The sequence below is a fragment of the Pseudopipra pipra genome, chromosome 13 (genome assembly GCF_036250125.1).
Source record: "Pseudopipra pipra isolate bDixPip1 chromosome 13, bDixPip1.hap1, whole genome shotgun sequence".
NCBI classification, from domain to species: domain Eukaryota; kingdom Metazoa; phylum Chordata; class Aves; order Passeriformes; family Pipridae; genus Pseudopipra; species Pseudopipra pipra.
In genome coordinates this window covers 19,774,211-19,787,804 of record NC_087561.1, presented here as the reverse complement: position 1 = coordinate 19,787,804, position 13,594 = coordinate 19,774,211, and the positions used below count along the sequence as shown (strand labels likewise).

At 64.3% G+C, this 13,594-nt stretch overlaps 1 protein-coding gene across 4 annotated transcripts; it reads right to left on the bottom strand.

Annotated features, from left to right (window-relative positions):
- Nucleotides 1–5,036: 5,036 nt before the first annotated feature.
- KLF8 (KLF transcription factor 8) lies at nt 5,037–12,173 on the bottom strand. Of its 4 annotated transcripts, none has more exons than XM_064670270.1 (5): nt 12,077–12,173; nt 7,620–8,163; nt 6,931–7,057; nt 6,690–6,841; nt 5,037–5,986 (listed from the first exon to the last, which is right to left on the bottom strand). In XM_064670270.1, the coding sequence occupies exons 1-5, from the start codon at nt 12,101–12,103 to the stop codon at nt 5,805–5,807; spliced, it is 1,032 nt and encodes a 343-aa protein (XP_064526340.1). In that variant the 5' UTR covers nt 12,104–12,173; the 3' UTR covers nt 5,037–5,804. The 4 variants fall into 4 exon arrangements, with proteins under 4 accessions (XP_064526340.1, XP_064526341.1, XP_064526343.1 ...); XM_064670271.1 differs by having other exon boundaries at nt 6,690–6,823; nt 12,077–12,170; XM_064670273.1 differs by lacking the exon at nt 12,077–12,173 and adding an exon at nt 9,044–9,108 and having other exon boundaries at nt 6,690–6,823.
- Between the last annotated feature and the right edge of the window lie 1,421 nt (nt 12,174–13,594).

Sequence of the window (13,594 nt, the reverse complement as noted above, 5' to 3'; positions counted from 1 at the left end):
GGGCTGGTGAGGAGGGGGGAGCCCCAGCTGGGCACTTTGGGGGCTTGGGGAGGCCTTTTGGGGGTGCATGCGCTTTCTGAAAAAAACAGAAAGGCGTCCTTTATGGGGTTAGGGGTGTCTTTGGGGGCGCTGGCACCCTCTGCCAGAGACTGGGGAGTCCCTTTGGGGGCTCAGAGTGCTGACCCCCTGTGCCAGGGGTGGGGAGTTTCCTCTGGGGACATGGGGGGCTCTTGGGAGGTGGCCTTTGGGCGCACGGGGAGCCTTTGGAGGTGCTGCCATCCTCCGTCACGGTTCAGGGCGGCCCCTTTAGGTACCTTTGGGGCACTTCTTGGGCTCTGTGCTGGCCTTTTTGGGGTGCTGGTACACAAAGCCATGTCCCGGGGACCCTCCCGCCCCCCTCCCCCCAGGCTGGTTATGGGGGCTCCCGGTGCCCCCGGGTGCGGGGCTGGGACCCCCGGCTGTGCCGTGGGGGCTGCTGGGCCAGGGCAGTGCCCCCCAAATCCGGGCCGGGCTGTGCTGCTGTTGGCACCCGACGGCAGCGCTCGGGCACCCGGTGGCGCCCGCGGCCCGTGCTGGACGAGGGCTGGGAGGAGGTGCCGAGGGATTGCCCTGCTCTGGGAATTACCGAGGGATCGCCCTTCCCTAGGAATTGCCAGGAGGCACGTGGGGGTTGTTGTGGCAGCGCTGACCCCTCTCTGCTCCCCCCACACGGGTGAGAAGCCCTACAAGTGCCCCCGGGGAGGCTGCACCTGGGAGTTGGCTCGTTCCGAGGAGCTCACTTGGCACCTCCACAAGCAGCCAGTGCCAGGCACTGTGCCCGTGGAACACCATCCTGGGCATGGACATCAAGTCCTGCGGTGACATGGCCCCCAAAGAGAACCGAGTGGGACAATGGGAGTCCTTTCAAAACCAGCCTCGTGGAGCCCTGGGCCAGAGATGGAGCAGGGGGATCATATTCCCTGTCAGGCACCAGCCTCTGGGAAAGGTGAGTGGAATAATGGACTGTTAAAGACCACACTGAGAGCAATGGGTGTGGGACCTTCAAACATCGGGATCTACATTTAGGAAAGGCCCATGCTGGAACAGTTCTTGAAGATCTGTAGCCTGTGGGAAGGACTCACACTGGAGAAGTTCCTGGAGAACTGTTTCCCGTGGGAGGGACCCCACTCTGGAGCTGGGGAAGGACCCCTCTCCCTGAGCAGCATCAGGAATGTGGGATGACCTGACTGTGCCTCCAATTCCCATCCCCCTGCATCACTGGAGGGAGGAGGCAGAGCCTGGGAAGGAGGGAGGGGTGGGGGGAAGGGGTTTTTAAGCTTTATTTTACTTCTCATTCTCCTCCTCTAATTTTGTTAGTAATAAATTCAGTTAATATCCCCAATTTGGGTCTGTTTTGGCCATGGCAGTGATCAGTGAGTGGCCTCTCCCTGTCCTTACCTCAGCTCCTGAACTTTAGGCTGTGTTTTCTTTCCCTGCCCAGCTGTGGAGGGCAGTGATGGGCAGCTTTGGTGGGCACGGGGCATCCAGGAGAGTCCAGCCCACCACAGGGGTGGGCAATATGCTGGTTCTGGCCAGGACAGGGTTAACTTGTGCAGCTCCAGGAGGAGCAGGATTCTGGGTTATTGATCCCACCTCAGCCACATGCAAGGGGATGGAGTCTGGGGGTTCTCCCCAGCTTTCCAAGATGTGGGGTCAGGTGGTTCCACATGGTGAGGGATCACCTGGGAATCATTCCCTGCCTTATACACTCTGTTGTTGGTGTTGGTACTGTCTGTTTTCTTATTTCACTGCTGTTTCTGGTTAATTGTTCTTATTTCAACCCCTGAACTTTACTTTCTTATGCCTCCACTTCTCCTCCCCATCCCCCCTGAGTGCTCTGGGGTGTTTCAGTGGGGGGGATACCATTCCTAAACCACCACGGGTGTACTGGACATCCCTCCAGGGGAAGGCAAACGGTGGCCTGCACTCTGCTGCCAGAGGAAGGACCTGACCACTCCCTGGCTCTCCAGTTCCCAAATCATCTCAGGGATGGGGATCACAGAGTCTCAATTCCATCCTCGTGCCGAACCTGGCCCCTTCTCCTGGTACGGAGGGGGCAGGGGAGCTCCCACTGCTGCCAGCCCCCCTCCCCGCCCCACAGCACGGCACACACAGGGCAAACCCGACTCCTTCCTGTGTCGAAAGAACGGGTTCGTATCAATCTCACAGCTCTGGAGGCTCAAAGTGCCCGTCGGGTCGAACAACAAAGAGCAAACAGACCCGCCCCCGCCCCAGGGCTCGCAGCAGAGCAGGGGGGCGATGGAGTCCCCGCCTGGGGGGCTCGGGGCTGGCCCCAAAGCCCCCGGGAACGGAGCAGCCCCAGCCCCCGAGGGGCTCAGAGACCCCCCCGGGTTCTCCCTTCTCTGGGGGAAGGCAGGACACGGGAGCAGCCCCGGGAGGAGCCGCATCAGTTGGAGAGCTCGGCTTTGGAGAGGGAACAGCAGAGGGGTGAGGACACACAGACTGAGACCTCGCAGGAGTCACAGAATCCTTTGGGTTGGAAAAGCCCTCTGAGACCATCGAGTCCAGCCATCCCCCAGCACTGACAAGGCCACCACTAGCCCATGTCCCCAAGTGCCACATCCACATGGCTGTTAAATCCTTCCAGGAGAGGGGACTCCACCCCTGCCCTGGGCAGTTGTGCCAGGGCTGCACAGCCCTTTCCATGAAGAATTTTTCCTTAATATCCAACCTGACCCTCCCCTGGCACAGCTGGAGGCCGTTCCCTCTCTTCCTGTCCCTCGTTCCCTGGCAGCAGAGCCCGACCCCCCCCGGCTCCCCCCTCCTGTCAGGGGGTTGCAGAGCCAGAAGGTCCCCCCTGAGCCTCCTTTTCTCCAGGCTGAGCCCCCCCAGCTCCCTCAGCTGCTCCTGCTGCTCCAGCCCCGTTCCCTTCCCTGCACACGCTCCAGCCCCTCAGTGTCTCTCTTGTCTGAGGGGCCCAGAGCTGCCCCCAGGGCTGGAGGTGCCCCAGCAGTGCCAGCACCGGGACGGGCACTGCCCTGGGCCTGCTGCCACACCAGGGCTGGCACAGCCCAGGTGCCCTTGGCTCCTTGGCCACCTGGGCACACACTGGCTCTTCCAGGTCCTTTCACAGAACCATGGAATATCCTGAGCTGGAAGGGACCCACAAGGATCACTGAGTCCAGCTCCTGGCCCTGCACAGACACCCCAACAATCCCCCCTGTCCCTCAGAGTGTTGTCCAAACCCTCCTGGAGCTCTGGCAGCCTTGGGGCTGTGCCCACTGCCCTGGGGAGCCTGGTCAGTGCCAACCACTCTCTGGGGGAAGAACCTTTCTCTGAGATCCAACCTGAGCCTGCCCTGGCACAGCTCCAGCCAATCCTCAGGTCTTGTCACTGGTCCCAGAGCAGAGGCTGGAGCTGCCCCTTTGCTGCCCCTCATGAGGATGTTGAAGATCCCAGTGAGGTGTTCCCTCAGTTTCCTCCAGGCTGAACAAACATTCCCCAGCCTGTCCATATATCTGGGGTTGCCCCATCCCAGGGGCAGAATCCGGCCCTTGCCCTTGGCAAACTCCACATGGTTGGTGGTCGCTCATGTCTGATCTGTCGAGGTCTCCCTGCAGGGCCTCCCTCCCTTCCAGGGACTCAACAGCTCCTCCCTGTTTGGTGGTGTTGGCAAAGTTACTGAGCATCCCTTTGAGTTCTGTGGTGAGGTCAGGTCAGGTTAATGAAGATGTTGAAGAGCACAGGGCAGGGAGGGAACCCTGTGGAACCCAACTGGTGACCAGTGTCACCCGCTGTCACCCCAGTCACTGTCACCCTTTGTGCTCAGCTGCTCACCCATGCTGTAACACAGTTATCCAGCTGTGGGCTCAGTTTGTCCAGCAGGATCCTGGGAGAGACACTATGGAAAGCTTTGCTGCAGTCCCAAAAGATTCCATCTCCTGGCTTTCCTAGATCAGCCACGTTACCCTGTCCCAGAAGGAAATCAGGTGGGATAAGCAGGTCTTTCCCCTGGCTGCAACCAGTTGTCCTCCAGGTGTTTTTCAGTACTTCCCAGAAAAATCTTTTCCATGATTATCCCGGGCACTGAAGTGAGACTGACAGGCCTGGAGTTTCCAGGATCCTCCTTCTTGCCCTTATTGAAAATGGGGACAACATCCTCCAGATTCCAGTCAGCTGAGAATGCCCTGGATTCCCAAGACCACTCAAAAATCATGGAGAGAAGTTTTGTGATGACATCAGCAGCTCCTGAAGGATTCTGGGATGAATCCCGTCAGGCTCCATAGATTTGTAGGGATCCAGCTGGAGCACCAGATCCCACATGATTTCAGGCTCCACTTGGAGTTGGTCATTTTGCAGTCCCAGTCCTGCAGCTCAGGGCACTGAGGCCCCCCTTGGTCCATCATCCATGTTGAAGATGGAGACAAAGAAAGGGTTAAACCCCTCTGCTTGTCCCTGTCCCTGCTGGTGAGGTGACCACCCTCATCCTGGAACAGGATGATGTCATTTCTACACTGCCATTAATATATTTGAAACATTCTTCCCCCTCTGGCAGCTTGCCAGCCCCTCTGCCCCAGGCCTGCGGCTTGTGGGGGGCTGTCGTGCCCAAGTGCAGGACCTGGCACTTCACCTGAATCACCTGTGCCCACCCTCTAGCTGTGCCCAGCCTCAGGGGGGTCAGGAACCACAAAGCTCTGCCCATGAACACCCTGAAGTAGAGAGGAAAAGCAGTATCCCAAGCTGCCATCAGTTGTTTTTAGGGGCCACAGGTCTCTGAACTGTCCCCCCAGACCCTCCCCACACCAGCTGCTCCCTCCCCAAGCAGCCAAGGCAAAGGCATCAGCTCCAAGAGACGTTTTGGGAAGCTCAAACTAGCCCCTGCAGGGACAGCCTGAGGATTAGGGTGTCATGGCCCCCCCATCCATCACCCTTCCCACCACTCAACAGCTTCAACCCCAAATCCTGCCACCCTCCCAGAAACCAGGGGGAGGTTGGCTGAGGGGGAAGGAGGAAGAAGAAACACTCCACAAAAACAATTATTAAAAAGCAAAGTGTGTGGCCACAGCCGCTGGTTTAACTTAGAAATGCTTCACGTGGCCCAGAGGCTTCCAAAAAACCCGAGAGCTGGTGGCTCTCATTCCCCCCACCCTGTCCCACCCCCTCTTAAAATTCCATAAAATCAAAGTTTCATGTTCCACAGAGTTTCCCTTTTTGTGGTGGTGGTGGTGGCCTTGTTTGTGGGTCACTGTGGGGTTGTGTTTCCCCCTGTTCTTGCTTCCTCTTTTCCTCTTGGCCCTCGACGTGACCCCAGCACTTCCCACAAAGCCCAGCACGCACTGAGGGACACACAGAGGTGACACTCCAGAGTCCCTTGTCCCACTGGGACAGTGTCTGGGAGGGAGAGGGAAGAGGCCAACAGCTCCTGCACAAGGGCCTTGTTGCCTCCCTGACCTTGCCATGGCTCCCAGATTTGCCCACAGGCACTGGGAGGGGGCAGGGGACAGTGAGCACACCAGGTGGAACAGGCTGAAGAGACGCGGGTCAGGAGGCAGCTGCTGGATGAATCCCGGGTGAGGAGTCAAGGAGGAGCCTCCAGCCGTGCCGAGTGGGGAGGAGAATCCCAGGAAACAGAAGAGCTGGGGACAAGAGAGAAGGAGGAGCAGTCCAGAATCCAGTTTCCCACGCTGTGCCAGCGGGGCTCCCGCAGCGGGCACAGGCTGCTCACAGTTCGCTCGGCCTCTCCGCTCCCTCAGTCCCTGCACACGGAGGGCACGGGGGCCCCCCGGCACCCCTGGCCCCCGAGCTCACATCATGACGTGCCGCCGGCGGTGCAGGGCCAGGTGGTCGGAGCGGGAGAAGCTGCGGTCGCAGTCCGAGCAGCGGAAGGGTTTGATGCCCGTGTGCTTGCGGAAGTGCCGCGTCAGTTCGTCCGAGCGGGCGAACTTCCAGGTGCAGCCTTCCCACGTGCACTTGTAGGGCTTCTCACCTGTGGGGGGGAGGCGCAGAAGGGTCAGCGCTGCCACAGCGACCCCCATGTGCCCCCGGCTATTCCCAGGGAAGGGCAGTTCCTTGGTGCCTCCGAAGAGTCGCCGCTGAGCCCAGGGACGGACCACCGGGGTACCGGCACCACGAGAGGGCCAGCACAGAGCACAAGACACCCAAAGGTACCCTGACACAGGGTACCAGCACCCTGAGCCCCCAAAAGGACTCCCCAGTCTTTGGCAGAGGGTGCCAGAACCCCTAAAGGGCCACCCCTGAGCCCAGGGATGGACCACGCATGGCCTTGGGCACCAACACAGGGCCCAAGTGCCCCAAAGGTACCCAAGGGGGCCACCCTGAACCCTGACAGAGGGTAACAGCACCCCCAGAGAGCACCCTGTGCCTACAGAGAACACCTCCCAAGAGCCCCCTATGACCCCAGAGGAAAGCCTCCAGCCCTGACACAGGGTGCCAGCATCCTGAGCCCCCAAAGGGCCTCTCCAAGGCCCCCTCTCTGTTTTTTTCAAAGGGCCCTGCACCCCCTAAAAGGCCTCCCCAAGCCCCCAAAGTGTCCCCTAGCTCTGGCATGGAGTGCCAGCACCCTGAAAAGGTCACCCCAGAGCCCAGGGATGACCCACTATCACCCTCCCAGCCCATCCCTGGGTGCCCCCAGCTGATGGGGGTCCTGGGGACACTGCTCCTGCTCCCACCTGTGTGTATCCTCCGGTGGGCTTTGAGGTGGGAGCTCTTGGTGTAGACCTTGTTGCAGCCCTCAAAGTCGCACTGGTGGATGCGCCGCTTCTTCAGGTCGGGGGAGTCGGCCCTGGGCCCCCTCACTGCCGGCCTGCGGGACGAGGGAGGGCTGGAGGCACAACCCTGGCACCCCTGGGCTCTGTGGGGCACCCAGGGGGCACAAACTGGGAGGGGAGGCACAGACAGGGTGAGACTCACTCTCTTTGGAGGTCCTGGAACGGGGCTGGGCCGCTCTCCGAGGCGCTGTCCTCGCTGTCGCTGTTCATGTCCATAGGGAACACGGAGCCCGGGTCCATTTTCACAGGTGGGGTCCGGGATAGGAAAGCTGTTGGCACAGAAAGAGGGAAGGGGTGAGGCAGGTGAGCACAGAAAAGGGACACTCCCAAAATCACCCACCCCTACAGCATCAAAACCACCATCCCCCTGCTCCCGCGGGGCATCGAACACTCTCCGTCCCCCCACGGAATCAAATCCAATTGGGCAGATGGAGAAACTCCCGAGGCGGGGAACAACTTGGGGGGCACCCTTTTGGCTGCCTGCTCCTGCCCAGAGGAGGGCACATCCAGGGAATGTCCTGGGAAAGGGGATTGCAGGGGGCACAGGAAGCAGGCGAACTGAAACCAGAGCTGCTGGCAGCAGGCAGCCAGTGGGAAGGGCAGGCAGGCTGCCAGCAGCAGCATGGGTGGAGGACAGGCAGTGCCATGCCCCGCGTGTCCCCGCCCTGCCGTGTCCCCTGAGGGGCACAGGCTGGGGGCTGAGGGCGAAGGTGGCACACGGTGCATGGGGGGGGAACACCCCACAGTGGAAAAACCTGATCCCCTTAAAGAGTGAGGCGGGACAGACGCCCCCCCCTCCCACACCCCCCCAAACTTCAGGGCTGCCCTTACCGGACCCCGCGTTCTTGCCGTCGCCCCCGATGAGGGGCACGGTGATGGCGGTGACGCCGTCGGTGGGCACGGTGGTGTAGACCACGGGCAGCGACTGCACCACCACGGGGATGGTCTGCAGGTTGCCCATCTTGCTGGGCAGGTTGACGGAGGGGATGGTGTGAATGACGTGCAGGATCTGCTGCCCGCCGCTGCCCTGCGTGGACGCCAGGATGGAGCCGGGCGACAGCACGGCCGGGATGGCCGAGGTGGAGCTGAGGCCCGAGGGCGGGATGGACACGGTGGCGGGCGCGGGCAGCGGCGGGGCCACCAACATGGGCGAGGACTGCACCGAGGAGGGGGGAGGCGGCGGTGGCGGCGCCGAGGCGGGAGCCACCTTAGACTTGTTGAGCGAGAGATCCACAGGCTCAGCCTGGGGCTGGCTGCAGTCGCTGGCCAGCAGCTCCTCGGGGGGCTCCGTCTTGATGTCCGCCAGCAGCACCGGCGGGTCGAGGGGGCCCTCGGCCAGCAGCGCCGACGAGCTCATGGCGGGCGTGGCCTTCCCCTGCGAGAGAGAGAGAGAGAGAAGGAGAGAGACCCGTGAGCGCTGAGGGGAAACTGAGGCACCAACCAACAGAGCGAGAGAGAGGGGGAAGGACTCGGCGCCTCAGGCGGCGCCGGGGCCGGGCGGGGCCGTGAGGGGCGGGCGGGACCCGCCGGGAGGGGCCGTGACGGCCCCTCCCGGCGGGTCCCGCCCGCCCCTCACGGCCCCGCCCGGCCCCTCACGGCGGGTCATGGCGGGTCCCGCCCGGCCCCTCACGGCCCCGCCCCGCCCGCGCGCGCCTTTGTGCCGGCCCAGACCCCGCCCCGCGCGCGCCTTAAAGGGGCCGCGCCCTCCCCCACCCCCGCCCCCCCCCCCGCACCCCACCCATGGGGTCACTCACTCGCTGACTCGCCCTCCCTCCACCCCCCTACCTCCCTTCCTCACGCGTGGCCGCGGAGCTCAGCGACCCACCCGCAACCTCCCCGCAACGCCGGCAGCGCCATGTCACCCCCAACCCAACCCCCCCTTCCCTCCCCCGCCGTGAGGGGCGAGGTGCGAAGGGCCCCGCGGCTCCACCCGGGCTCGGCCGCGCGGGTGGAGCTTTCTTAAAGGGGCCAGCGAGGCAGCGGGGACCACCTCCCCCCCCCCCCCCCACACCCTCCGCCGTCACCTCAGGGCTGCCGCTCCGCGACACAACACCGTGGAGCAACAGGGACCCCCAAACACCCCCGCGCCCCCCCCTCAAGACACGCGTGGGGGTGCCCGGCACGCGGCGGCCACGGGGGACCCCCCTCCGCAAAGCTGCGCCTCGTCACCCCCCCCTACAGTGACCCTCCAGACCCTCTGCACCGACCCCGGGACACCCCTACACTGACCCGGGACCCACTCCCCCGGCACGTACCTGCCCCCGCAGGGCCCGTCCCCGCCCGCGGAGCCCCCACGCACCGGCCCCGCGCGGCCCCGCCCCGCCACACCCAGCGCCGCGCCCCGCGCACTCGGCCCGGCCCCGCACGGGGCGGGGGGGGATAGAACACACCCCCCCGAACCGGTACACACCCCCGAACCGGTACACACCCCCCCGAACCGGTACACACCCCCCCGAACCGGTACACACCCCCCCAACACCGGTACACACCCCCCAACACCGGTACACCCCCCCCGAACCGGTACACCCCCCCCAACACCGGTACACCCCCCCAACACCGGTACACACCCCCCCGAACCGGTACACACACCCCCGAACCGGTACACACCCCCCAACACCGGTACACCCCCCCGAACCGGTACACACCCCCCAACACCGGTACACCCCCCCCAACACCGGTACACCCCCCCCAACACCGGTACACACCCCCGAACCGGTACACCCCCCCCCCAACACCGGTACACACCCCCCAACACCGGTACACACCCCCCAACACCGGTACACACCCCCCAACACTGGTACACCCCCCAACACCGGTACACACACCCCAACACCGGTACACCCCCCCCCCCCGATCAGACACCGACCCCCGAAACGCGCACACCCACGGTCACGCCTCGGAGGGACACCCACCCCCCCCTCAAAGCACCTCCACACACACAGCCAGGGAACCCCACCAAGCAGAGCCAGAGACCCCCACATATTCACCTGGGGACCCCCAAACCACCAGGAACCTCCCCCCAAACAAAGCCAGGGACACCCCCCCCCCCCCAAGGACCCACATATTCGGTTGGGGACCACCAAACCAAGAAGGACCTCCCCAAACAAAGCCAGAGACCCCCTCTTGTACCCACATGTTCACCCGGGGACCCCCAAACCACCAGGACTCCGCCCCAGACAGAGCCAGGGACCCCCCTGAACACACTCAGGGACCCACCCCCAGTACCCACATATTCACCTGAGGACCCCCAAACCACCAAGAACCCCCCCTCAGACAAAGCCAGAGACGCCTTCTCATACCCACACGTTCACCTGGGGACCCCCAAACCACCAGGACCACCCCCCAGACACAGTCAGGGACCCCCTCCCAGTACCCACATATTCACCTGGGGACCCCCAAACCACGAGGGACACCCTCCTCCCCCAGACACAGCCAGGGACCCCCCCAGATAAAGCCAAGGACCCCCCTGGACAGAGTCAGGGACTGACCCCCAGTACCCACATATTCACCTGAGTACCCCCCAAACCACCACATACCCCTGAAAGAAAGCCAGAGACCCCCACATATTGACCTGGGGACCCTCAAACCACGAGGGACCCCCCCAGACATAGCCACACACAGCCAGGGACCCCCTCAAATAAAGCCAGAGACCCCTCCCCAGTACCCATCTATTCACCAGGGGACCCCCAAACCACGAGGGATCCCCCCAAAACAGCCACAGACACACAGGGACCCCCCTAAGCAGAGCCAGAGGGCCTCCAAGGAGAGCCACAGACACCCCCTCAGTACCCATGTATTCATCTGGGGACCCCCAAACCACCAGGAACTTCCCCCCCCCAGCAAAGCCAGGGAACCCCCCAGTACCCCCATATTCACCTCGGGACCCCCCAACACACACACTCAGCCAAGGGCCCCCCCAGGCCCCCCCAGACAGAGCCATGGAGCCCCAAAACACTCCCTCCCCCCAAAAACACTTCCTCTCTCACCCAGGGGCCCCCAAGACGCCCCCACAGAGCAAAGGACCCCCAAAACACCCACCTGAAGAATCACAGATCACCAGGACCCCCAAAACACCCCCCCACAAGCAGATATCGCCCCCAAACACCTCAACTCACAGCCACCACCCCCCAAAACCCCCACGCTTGGCCAGTGCCCCCCAAGACCCCCAAAACACCTCCCCAATCAGACACCTCCCCCCCCAAAAAACACACCGGAGGACACCCCCAGACAGACACACAACTGTCCCCCCGCATCTGGGTACCCCCAACGCACTCCCGGAGCCCCCCCAGGGCCCCCAAACCAACTCCTCATATGCGAGGAGTCCCCACAAACAGATTCATTTGGGGGGGGAGCACAAAGGGGCGCCCCTTCCTCCCCGGGGAGACCCTCCCCAACCGCATTTGGGGGGGTCTCTTGCACCCCAAAGCCCCGCGGGGTTGGGGGGGGTGAGATGGGGCTCGTTGCCCCCCCAAATTCCAGCCTTGCTGCCCCCCCCCTTCATCAGTGAACTGAATTCCTCCGTCCTCAGCCTGGACACACCCCAGACCCACCCAAGCGCGGCGAGGGGGAACTGTGGGACCCCTCCCTCCACCCCACACATCGGGGGGTGCTGTTCTCCCCCCTCCGCAAGAATTAGTCCCTCCCCCCCTTTCGCCCTAAACAGCTTAAAGAAGGATTTGGGGTGACCTTGGCGGGAGGGGGGGAGAAACGCCTTCCCCCCCTCCCCCGCTTTGTCCCCTGCGTGTCCCCACCCCCGGGGTCCCCCACCCGTGGGCGTGGGGGGGTCACGCCCCGCCGCCGCCACCGCCACACCCCCCCGTGGAATTTCCTCCGCGCTCCACCCTCCGCTCGGGACACGGCGCGGGGGGAGAGCAGGGAATACAAAGAGGGGGAATACAAAGAGGGGGGATACGGGCGACGGGGGGAGGGGAGGGGGTCAAGGCGAAAGAAGGGGAGTGTCCCTTTAAGAGCAAAGGGCGTGGGAGGGGGAGGGCCGGGCGGGGCCGCCCGCGGGGACCTCCCGGCCGCGGGGGGGCGCCCTCCGCGGAAGCGCGCGCGGCGCGGGGTGGGGGGGGGACACCCCACGCGCGACCTCCGCGGGGGGGGGAGGGAAAGGGGGACGGGGGGGAGAGACGGGGGGAGCCGGACCCTCCCCCACCCACCACCGCCCCCTCCCCACCATCCCCGCGTTCACACCCCGCACGCCCCCCCCGCCCCCCAAAACCCACCCCAAAAGACCCCACGCGCGACCCCCCCGGAGCTCGCCCCCCCCCCCGGTGCCCCCTCACCGTCCCCGCCGCCTCCTCCGAGCGCATCCCCGGCCGGCGCCGCCGCCGCTGCCCCCGGGGCGGTGCCGGGTGGGGCGGGGTGGGGCCCCCACGGGCGGGGAGGGGCCGCGTGGGGCGGAGCTCCCCTCCCCCACCCTCTCCTTTTTTTTTGGGGTGGGGGGTGCCCCGCCCTGGAGGTGACATCATCGGCAGCCAATGGGCGGCTCCCCGCGCATCCGGCGTTGCCATGGGAACGGACGGGGGTTTTGGGGATGGGGGGGTGAACCCCAACTTGCTCCCCCCCCCCCCCGAAGGGCACACCCACCCCCCAAGGAGGGCGCCCCCAAAATCGGGGGGGGGGTGGTGCTGCTGAGACCTGGTGAACTCGTGTCAGCGATGGGGGGGGAGCAGAGACCCACCCTTTTGGGGGTCGTGTGTCCCCCCCCGCCGTGACTGAGGGGGGGAGCATCCCACTGCACCCCCACCCCAGAGGGGCTTGGGACACCCCCAAATCCTTGGGCTGAGCACCCCTGGGGGCCCGGGGTGGGGACAGGGCATGATGTGGCCCCCTGGGGGGGTGTGTCATTCCTAAAGTGTGTGTGTAGGGGGGGCACTGCCCGCACCCCTCCCTGCCCAATCTCTGCCTCACCCTACAGGTAACCCCCCACCCCCAAATATTTGGGTACCCCCTTGGCACCCCAGCTGGGGGGCACCCGTGGGGCTCTGGGGACAGTGGGGGTCCCCCGGGTTTGTCGGGGCTGTGGCAGAGCTGGGGGAGCCTCCCCGAGGGGCTGCAGCCACAGCAGGGGCTGGGGGTCCCCCGGCCCCTTCCTAGGGTTCCTGGGGAGTCCCAGGGCACAGCTGCCACCTGGGAATCCACCCCCCACCCACCCCACGCTCCCCGGGCCCCCACGATTTTCCAGCCCCTTGTTCCATGGGGACCTGGCAGCTCCCAGTGCAGTGTCCCCAGCCTCGGGGTGACCCCACTCTCGGGGTGTCCCCAGTCTCCGGGTGACCCCAATCTCAAGGGGTCCCCAGTTGTGGGGTGACCCCAGTCCCACAGTGACCCCACTCTCAGGGTGCCCCCATTCTCGGGGTGACCCCACTGTCCTCCCCATGCACTGAGTTTGCCAGGGCTCAGCTGCTGGCTGGGGCATCCCCGGGCGGGTTAATCACCCCCTGACCCCAAAAAATGTATCTCCTGCCCCAACGCAGGTCATCCCCAGGGTGTTTCACACATGGCCAGGTGCCCTCCACCCACGATGTCCCCTCCCAGGGGTGACTCAAGGCCAGCACGAGTGACCTTGGCCGAGAAGCTGCAGCTCCTCCAACCACCACAGAGCTCAGCTGGGGGGGAGGAGGGACCCCCGTGACCAAAATGACCCTGTTTGGGAAAAAAAAGTGTAATCCCACCCCCTAGAAATGTGAGGGAAGGGGTCACCTCCACGAGGAGGGGTCACCCTTGACCAGCCTCCCCGGGGAAGCTTTTGGGGCCAGAAAAGTTTTTTGGGGACCACAAAAGCTTTGTGGGGAGGGAGT

Bases quoted from the DNA above. Each gene is read 5' to 3' on its own strand.
- KLF8 (XM_064670270.1), bottom strand. From the start codon at position 12,103: ATGCGCTCGGAGGAGGCGGCGGGGACG. The intron at 7,058-7,619 runs GTAAGGGCAGCC...CTGTGCCAACAG, and splicing joins CGGCAAGAACGCGGGGTCCG to CTTTCCTATCCCGGACCCCA. The intron at 5,987-6,689 runs GTGGGAGCAGGA...TCCCCCCCACAG, and splicing joins CCACCGGAGGATACACACAG to GTGAGAAGCCCTACAAGTGC.